At 37.4% G+C, this 9551-nt stretch overlaps 2 protein-coding genes across 4 annotated transcripts; one reads left to right on the top strand and one right to left on the bottom strand.

The window, feature by feature from the left end:
• Positions 1 to 736: 736 nt before the first annotated feature.
• LOC121805685 (pentatricopeptide repeat-containing protein At5g16420, mitochondrial-like) lies at positions 737 to 3747 on the top strand. Of its 2 annotated transcripts, XR_006051520.1 has the most exons (3): positions 737 to 973; positions 1094 to 2892; positions 3332 to 3747. XR_006051520.1 is itself a non-coding variant. In XM_042205634.1 (2 exons), the coding sequence occupies exon 2, from the start codon at positions 1106 to 1108 to the stop codon at positions 2726 to 2728; it is 1623 nt and encodes a 540-aa protein (XP_042061568.1). In that variant the 5' UTR covers positions 737 to 973; positions 1094 to 1105; the 3' UTR covers positions 2729 to 3747. The 2 variants fall into 2 exon arrangements, 1 of the variants encoding a protein (XP_042061568.1); XM_042205634.1 differs by having other exon boundaries at positions 1094 to 3747.
• A 620-nt stretch (positions 3748 to 4367) lies between these two features.
• Positions 4368 to 7611, bottom strand: LOC121805682 (glutamyl-tRNA reductase 1, chloroplastic-like). Of its 2 annotated transcripts, XM_042205632.1 has the most exons (5): positions 7245 to 7611; positions 6521 to 6762; positions 5088 to 6222; positions 4873 to 4933; positions 4368 to 4592 (listed from the first exon to the last, which is right to left on the bottom strand). In XM_042205632.1, the coding sequence occupies exons 1-4, from the start codon at positions 7522 to 7524 to the stop codon at positions 4908 to 4910; spliced, it is 1683 nt and encodes a 560-aa protein (XP_042061566.1). In that variant the 5' UTR covers positions 7525 to 7611; the 3' UTR covers positions 4368 to 4592; positions 4873 to 4907. The 2 variants fall into 2 exon arrangements, with proteins under 2 accessions (XP_042061566.1, XP_042061565.1); XM_042205631.1 differs by lacking the exon at positions 4368 to 4592 and having other exon boundaries at positions 4715 to 4933.
• Between the last annotated feature and the right edge of the window lie 1940 nt (positions 7612 to 9551).

Below are 9551 nucleotides of genomic sequence, written 5' to 3' on the forward strand. Positions count from 1 at the left end.
CACTTCCCGCATGACGCCTCCACAATATCAAGCTCATCTTGCCGGAATTGAGTATATGACAAGACAAATTAGTATTCCGCCTCCAGGTAGCTTGAGTGCACTGCCACCGCCTTCGGGTGATGATTTGCCGGCGGAGTAGTTTTTTTTAATTTCTATAAAATTGTATTTTAAATTATGTAATTTTTATTTTTTAGGATTTTAATTATGTATTTTTTTGAATTTTTTGAATTTTAAGTTGTATTTTTATTTTATTTAATGAAGTGTGTTTTTTATTGATTGAATTTGTTGGAAAAAAATAAAAAAAAATGAAATTGAATGAATAGTCAAGGGATGAGATTATTAAGAGACGGTTAAGAGATGGAGGGTTGTAGGTGCTGTCTATTAGTTAAGAGATGGGATGAAAAGTACAGTAATGCCCATAAATAGTGAAGAGATGAGATGGTTAAGAGACGGATAATAGACAACGTTGCGGATGGCCTTATTATTCTAAATTAATTCGGCCTTATTATTCTAAATTAAATTAATTTAGTCTTTTAACTTAAATCTAAAATAGATGTCCAATAACAAATCAATCATGGTGGCCCATCAATCATCACATTTTATATTAGAAGGAAGTGGTGGTGAACCATTGAGAATAATAAAAATAAAAATCAATCATGGTGGCCCATCAATCATCACAGACTTAACTTCATATATTGTTGTTATACACAGAGGCCAATCACAAACATAAATTATTTGTAAATTATAACCGAATATCACTTCTAATTTCTTCTTCTTCTTCTTCTTCCTCCTCCTCCTCCTCCCCCCTTTTCTCTCCCTTGTTCTCAATGGTTCACCACCACTTCCTTCTAATATAATCGCCGGTGGCCTTCTCGGTTCCATATGCCCTATCTTCATCTTCCTTCTCCTCCCATCTTCATGGAAGTGGGATTTAAAGCATAAAATTTCAACACCTCCAGTCCCAAAGCTTGTGGTAACCACTATTTCTAAATAACTTCATGTTATTCTCTACACTACTTCTACTTCATATTTATGCAGGTAGTAAACAGATTAAGATCATATACTCCGTACTAACCAATTTTCTCTTTGTCAGGTAATATCCATCATGTTAAGTTATCGGAAAATCCACCCTCTCCGCCGCGTCACCGCCGCAACCCACCCATTCTCCTCCAATGACAACCACCACATCTCCAGCATTAACTCTAAATCCGAACTGCTCGACTTATACACTGTTACACCCCCAATCAAACCCTGGCCACGAAAACTCACCCACAAACGCCTCTGCTCCATCATCACCCAACAGCAAAATCTCGATCTCGCCCTTCAAATCTTCCACTACGCCGGAAATTACCACCCGAATTTCCATCACACTTACGAAACCTACCACTCTATTATCCACAAGCTCTCCCGCTTGCGCACTTTCGAGCCCATACCCTCCCTCTTAAATCAGTTACGCTGTTCACATATCAAATGCGGAGAAAATGTATTCATCACGCTAATTAGGTATTACGGTCTTGCCAGCAGACCGAAAGAGGCAATCAAAATGTTCCTTCAAATTAATGATTTTGGAGTGCAAAGGTCAGTTCGTTCGTTAAATACTTTGTTAAATGTTTTGGTTCAGAATAAGAAGTACGATTCTGTGTACCTTATGTTCAAAAATTGCCAGAAGAGGTTCAACATTATGCCCAATGTGTTCACTTGCAATATATTATTAAAAGCCCTGTGTAAAAAGGATGATGTTGAGGGTGCACTCAAGGTGCTTGATGAAATGCCTGGAATGGGAATGGTGCCTAATGTGGTGAGTTACACTACTATTATGTCTGGATACGTGGATCGTGGTGATATGTCGGGAGCAAAGAGAATGTTCGATGAGCTCTTGGATCGTGGCTGGTTGCCTGATGCAACCACATACACGGTTCTGATGGATGGGTTTTGTAAATTAGGGCACTTTGTTGATGCAACGAAGGTGATGGATGAGATGATAGAGAATAGGGTTGAGCCGAATGATGTTACATATGGTGTCATGATTGAGGCGCTGTGCAAAGTGAAGAAGTCAGGGGAAGCAGTCAATATGATTGGTGATATGCTTGACAGTAACTATGTCCCCAGCTCAGCTTTATGTTGTAAGGTTATAGATGTCTTGTGCAGGGAAGGGAAGGTCGATGAAGCTTGCAGCTTGTGGAAGCTATTGTTGGTGAAGAACTGTACCCCAGATAACGTGATACTGAGCACACTCGTGCATTGGCTCTGCAAGGAAGGGAAGGTTTGGGAAGCAAGGAAGTTGTTTGATGAGTTTGAAAAGGGTTCTATACCTAGTGTTTTAACGTATAACACGCTCATTGCAGGCATGTGTGATGAAGGGGAGTTGTGTGAGGCTGGGAGGTTGTGGGATAACATGGTAGAAAAGGGTTGTCCTCCCAATGCTTTCACTTTTAACTTACTGATTAAAGGGTTCTGCAAAAAGGGTTATGCAAAGGAAGGGATCAAGATATTTGAGGAGATGTTGGATAAAAGGTGTTCTCCAAATGAATCCACTTACTCTATCTTAATTGAAGGGCTCTGCAGCTCTGGTTGTGAAGATGATATACTGAATGTTCTTGGTGCTGCTGTCTCTAGTAAAGTGGAGGTCACGTCTGATTCTTGGAGCATTCTAGTTAAAAAGTTTGTTCCTGATTGTGGAAACATAAACGTCACTTTGGAAAGAATTTTATTGGAGAATGTGGATTAAGGTTTCCGTGCCAATTGACTTTGGATGAATGCATGGAGGTCAGTGCTCTGGTTATGCATCTAATGTTTAGTGTGTAATGATATGAATAGCTTTGCGTTGTCTGGACTTTCTTTTGATCGGGAGATATCTGAGGCCAAAGCTTACATTAGCTAATATCTGCCAGGGTACGCAACCTCCACATTTTCCTTTGTATTTCACTTATGCACCTGTTATTAAGTCTAAGGCAATACAAATGAGAAATTTTTGGCTACTTGTTTCTTAAAGGAATTTCTGAGGTTCCTAAGATTTTTTTATTTGAAACCAGTTGCATTATTTTTTGTTTTTTTTAGGAGCCAAACAAAGACCAACTAAAACCCTTTTTGTGATAGACTTTGACCCTATTCACACTTCTTACTCGAGATCATGACATAGAAAGACAATGTGAGAGGGTTCTTAATGTATGTATATGTCGGAATTTTTTTGTGTGCAATTTGAAACTCGTGAAGATGCCATAAAAGCTCTGGAAGGCACCAATATGATGTATTGAATATGTTAACTTGCTTCATCTCTATGTTTTTTTAACCTCTTCCCAGTGAGCTGATAAATTAACTTGTTAATTTTCAGTAAGATATTCAATAGGGTTGTATCTGTTGAGTATGAAGGGTTGATGATGAAAGGGGTCGCAGATATGGTAGCCCCGCCCCATAAGAGAGAAGTAGTAGAAATGATACTTCCTTGAGGTCACTCAGTCCAGCATACCACCATAGTCAATCAAGCAAGTTGTGATTATTGGCTGGCTCGAGCCACATATTATGATAGGTATGATGGTCCTTCTTGAGGGCCAGGAGTCCTGACCATGTGCGATATACTAGAAGATATATGCACTGTCTGAATGCTTACCTTTTCTATTGGTAGTTTTGATTTTTTTTTAAATATATTTTTTGTTGTATCTAATCTTGAAAAAAAAATACTACTATTCTTCACAAAGTCCACCTAAGAAAGGATGGCCTCTGCATTATATTACAACTTAGAATTCTCTATGAGTGCTTCTCTACATCTGCTTCGAATATTTGTCTGATTTGAAGAATCTTTTTTATTGGTTTTTGTTAGTTTCCAACCAGTTTTATTCGTGAGAAGCATTTTTTTAAAAATCTTTTCGTTGAGTTTTGTAATGTTGTCATGCAAAGAAAGTTGTAGACTTGTAACATTGTCAAACTCTTTATAGAAAGTAATCCACATCTAATACCGGAAAATAACCCAAAATCTATTGCTATGTGGTGAAAAAGTACAATGAATTGAGATTGAAGAAACGAAACTTGAATTTAACAATTTGACATCTTTATAATTACATTTTTAATTAACACAAGTCTACACAATCAAAGAAATTTGTATCTGTACATATCAAAAGAAGACAATAAATAGTTACATACATCTAAATCACATGCTAAGCTCTCAGATTTTAATTTTGTGTTCTATTCTACTGAATGAATTGGTGACTTTATAGCCATTTTTAATTCAACACAAACTTAACATCTTTCATATGAATTAAATTAACTTTTAGTAAATTGAGATTAATAATCTTTTATAGCATTTATATTTACATATTATAATCTCCAACGTAATAAATCGAAGCAGTCAAACATATAAAATGATGAATCATCTTTCTTATAGTTTAGACAATTTTCACGGTACATTCAACTTTAAAATACCCATTGACCTTCACTTAGGAACTTATCGTATTTGGTCAACATAGCTTTTATAAGCTTAAATTCTAGTGCAAACTCATGATTTACTAGAAATAAGCTTGAAATCCGATAATAGAAACCCGCGATGCTTCTTCCCACAATCCGGCAGCTGAGTACATCTTCTAGAAATGCCCGCGACCCTCCAACATCGGTCAAAAGAATTTAGATGCTTTTATTATTAATTTGCTCCAAATATAATATTAATAATAAAAATAAGATATTTATTCAATTTCTAGTAACTTGCGTTCTTGGATCTCCAACATGAAAGAAAAGCATCTCTTCATTTAAAATTTATTATATGTCAATTAATACACGAATATTACAATTTTACAAGAATATGCTTTGTGAAAAAAATGCGAAGTTAAATTCCCAGAAAAAATATGCTAAACAAGGAAACGCTTACAAGTATTGCATACTGACCTCTCTTATGTTTTTTTCATAATGTAAGGCAGATGTCAATGGCTTGCTTGTATCCTTGTCACTGCAGAATAAAAACCAGCTTTTAAGTCATCCCCGCCTATGTAAAAGAGTTGTGACGCCTCCAAATAAAGATAAACTCAATGCCGATGGGAGAAGCTCCCCTCCCCTCCCAAAAATCAAATGAACATATGGTTGCATACAGAGATATCAAGAACCTGCTTGTTTGTTCTGTTGTTTCACTTTCGCCCGTACTTTCTGCTCCAGGACGGATATCTCCGTGTCCAGACTGAATATTCTGTTAAGCGCGTGCATGTTTTCCAGGATTTCATTCAGCCCACGGTTATCTGTGCCATCACATCGCAAGTGTTGCATGGGACCATGAAGAAGCTTGTTCACAATCCCCATACTCAGATCATATATAGCTTTCTTTTCACTCTTCGGTAGATCATCACGCATCTTCGAAAAGCACTTTTCCAGCTCAGCAGCCCTAATTCTCTCTGCATATGCCCTAAGCTTCTTGATGGTTGGGACAGTCTCAAGGGAGTCCTTCCATGCTTCGAATTCTTCCACTTCTGCTTCAATGATCGCCTGAGCTTCCATTGCCTTCATCAATCTGTCTTCCTTGTTGGCAGCCACTACTTCCTCCAAGTCATCCACATTGTAAACTTGAACACTCTCAATATCTGATACACATGATCCCACATTCCTAGGAACAGAAATATCGACAAATAACCTCTTGCCTCCTACTTCTGAAGCCACAGGGGGGAGTGTCTGAACTTGATCTTTCGAGAATAGAAGTGTTTCCAAAGCCGTACATGTGAAAATGACATCTGCTTCACCAGCGCAATTCAATAATTGTGAGAAAGGCCTATATTCAATCTCAACATCCTTGAGCTCCTCTCGTATGGAATTTAGTCTGTCCTCTGTTCTGTTAACGACTACCATCCTCCTGCATCCCTTCGCAGCTAGGTGTCTTATCACAAGCTTTCCCATCTTTCCAGCTCCAACGACCAACATTTTCGCTGAATCATGAGCAGACTCTGGAAGTTTCATCATAGCAAGCTCCACTGCAGCTGAACTAACTGATACTGACCCAGTAGAGATACTGGTTTCTGTTCTAACACGTTTTCCCACAGTGATTGCATGCTTAAAGAGCCCGCTAATTTTACGGTCAAATCCAGGGACCCCTTGTCCTGTTTTAACAACCTGTTTAACCTGTGAAAGAATTTGACCTTCACCTAAAACAAGGGAATCGAGCCCTGAAGATACTTCAAAAAGATGTTGTGTGGCATCTTTGTTGAAAAGCAAATCTCTGTGCTGACACAGCTCTGAAACTGGCACTGAACTTATCTGCAAAACGAGACAGCAATGTCAAGCACTATCCATTCAAAATTACGCTCACAAAACTATCCCAGTTATTTCAAGAATAAAGCCATTCAGAAAAAGATAACATTGAGGAGATTTCAGGCAGAGGAATCAGGATCTAATCATTCTTTCTGTTAAGGAAAATCAGGTCATCAGCCATCAAAAGAAGATCGGAAAGACAAATTGCAAGCCATGCGAAAAACATACTGTATGATAAACTTTCAAGTCAGCCAATAAACTATTCAAAATCCATATAAATAAGAAATCTGCAAACTGTCATTACCTTAGACATCCATTCAGTCACTTCCTTTATTCCACGATGCTGGGACAGAGCCACAACATATATCTCCAGCCTGTTGCACGTGCTAAGGACAGCAGCTTCCTCTATATGATTTAGAGCGCATAGTTCACCAATTGCTTGCGGCCATTGTGCTTCGGGGACAGAAAGCTTCTCGCGTACCTCAATGGGTGCTGTACGGTAGTTAAAACCCACAACCAAAATACTGCTGGTTTCTTTCGTATAACCTGAATAGAAAAATGTACAAGTCTTTGTTAGAGCTTTATCTCTTCATGATCCAACTCAAGAAGCATCAAACAAACATCAAAATTTCCATAGAAACCATACATATTAACTAACTACCTTAATTTTCTTTCCTCCAATATATTGTGTGATGTAAAATAGAGTAATTGATTAAGCACATAAAAACTCTCCATTATCTCAGTGAAAAGTCTCTAAAAATCCATAAAAGTCCACCATCAAGTTCAAATAGGAGAAAAATCTACCATCGTGTGCCTTGCACAACCCTAAATTACACATCAGCTCTTAATCATTTACCAGCACCAAAATCCTTGTCTCCAAATCTCCAAAAGTAACAGCAATTAATCCAAAACCAGGAAGAGAATCCACCACGTTACTCATCCAAACACAGTATCACAACACATTGACAATAAAAGTAAAAATCCTGAAAAAATATATAATTAATAAAATGAAGAAGGATGAAACTTACGATCAGCAGCGGAAGACTTGAGAAGCTCCAACGCGGAAAGGCTGGTCGATTTGGAGGGGATCTCCGAGTCGGAAGCAAGGTGGCATCGCGGACATAATGTAAAGGACCGCGTGTCAGGAGCGGAAATCCTATCGTTGAAAAGAGGTGGTGTCCGTGGAGGAAAAGAAAGCATGGAAGAAGTGGAGAGATTGGTGCAATGATGAATTTTGAATCTAGTATCGGAATTAAGATTAGAGTGGGCAGAAGAGATGGAAATCGAGAAGGCGCTCGCCGCCGCCATTGGTGCCGGTGAAGGGAGGGAGGGAGGGAGGGACGACTTGGGGCAGCTGAGTTTTATTGAAGGGAATGAGGGGATTTGGTGTAACGAAATTCAACTGATCAAATAGGATGGAAGTTTGGTGCATCCACCACAATTGACCACGCAATGCCAATGCCTATTAAATTTTCTTTCTCCCTTTGACATAAATGACATAGTATTAAAATAATGTGATAATTTTAAATTAGATGTACATTATTCAAGTTTAATTTAGATCGGTTTAGCTTTAATAAAAATATTAGAAACTCATGTATCATGTTAGATCGGTGGAAATTTTTATGAAATTAATCATCGCGATTAGGAGAGAGCTAATTGTGTCTCTCTAGTCTTGCAAAAGATTGTGATTTGTGTGCAATAAGTTGATTTTATTTTTATTAATAGCACACGCCGCCGCGTTGGACTGTGCTTGGTATTTTTCTCGCTTTATATGTACGTGCACGTTTTATTAGTTTGCAAAATATGATTAATTCAAAGTCAAATTTGGATTTAACACTGATGCAATGGTCATGACCACTTGTGTGCGCACGAACCATGATGGAGGCCGCACCAAGGATTTTATGGCCGGGTAAAAAAAGCATGCCTAAGAGTGTCCAGTATAGGGGAGCTCCGGCGGCCGCCGCGGCTCCCTCTAGTGGCGGACATGCTATGGCGGATCTAGGGAGCAGGAGGGGGCGCCCCCTCCTGACCGTTCAGAGAGCTTAAACTTTCCCTTGAATCGAACTGAAAATAGCATATCTTCGTGGAGTATAGAAATATATTTATTTTCAACAAATCTCATATAAAATGTAGTAGTCCAATGATTTGGTTGTTGAATTTTTAACTAAGAGGTCTAGGGTCAACCGTCAACAAGAACACGTTCTTTCCATTCTTTACTGTTTACCAATTCATGTTTCTTCTTCTTGTCAAAATAATAATTTGCATATAGTTGTTATATTTATTCTTTAGCTAAAATTATTTTAAATCTTGTGTTAATATTTTTTTGTCCTAAAGTACTTATAATTTGTGATCCATGCATCTTATTCTCTATATAACAAAATAAATATTTTGTATATAATATTTTGTATATAAATTGTATATAATATTTACGATGATTTTGAACGTATATAAAATTTACAATAATTTATATTTTTAAATGAACAATACATATTTGCAAGCTAATGCATGTTTATATTTTGTGGCACTACCTCTACCCAAACCCAACTAAACTTCTAACCCGGTGGCTCAGGTTCGTCAGGTACGCCTCTTTTTAAATATGATCAAAAAAATTTTACTGACGTTATAACTAGATGGGTTGCAATGAAGCATTTTCCTTTTAATGTTTATGATAATAAAAAATTTGATGTTATTATGCAAAGTGGTTTAAACGTAGCTATCAAAAGAGTAGGTCGAATGACCGTTCAACGATCTACCGTTAGACAATGTTTATAGAAAAAAGTTGAATTATCACGTTAATTACTTAACTTGGGCCATAAAGTGAACATTTGCTCAGATGTATGGACTGATTGTTTTAACCGGTATTCATACATGTGCATTACGGTTCACTTTGTGGACAATAGTTGGACTTTGAACAAGCGTTTAATTGGTTTTAGAGAATTTGAGACACCACACACTGCACCCGAAATTGCTTCTTTAATTATTCAAGTTTTGAATGGTTTCAATTATGCAATAAGATATTTTCTGTTGTTTTGATAATGCAACTGCTAACACTGCAAGTATTAGTGATTTGATTGCGGCTTGTGCTCTAGTTATTGGAGGTAAGTGTTTTCATCAAAGATGCATATGTCATATTTTAAATTTATGTGTACAAGATGCGCTTGAATTATAGCAAAAGCATGTTAGTCCTATTAGAACTGGAGTTAGATTAATCCATCAAAAGCCAGCTATTGGCAAAGCTTGGAAGAAATATTGTCATCAAAAGAATGTAAGATATACGAATTTTACTATGGATGTGTCTCATAGATGGAATTCGTCATATGATTGTCTGAATTCTA

Source organism: Salvia splendens, chromosome 5 (genome assembly GCF_004379255.2).
Source record: "Salvia splendens isolate huo1 chromosome 5, SspV2, whole genome shotgun sequence".
NCBI classification, from domain to species: domain Eukaryota; kingdom Viridiplantae; phylum Streptophyta; class Magnoliopsida; order Lamiales; family Lamiaceae; genus Salvia; species Salvia splendens.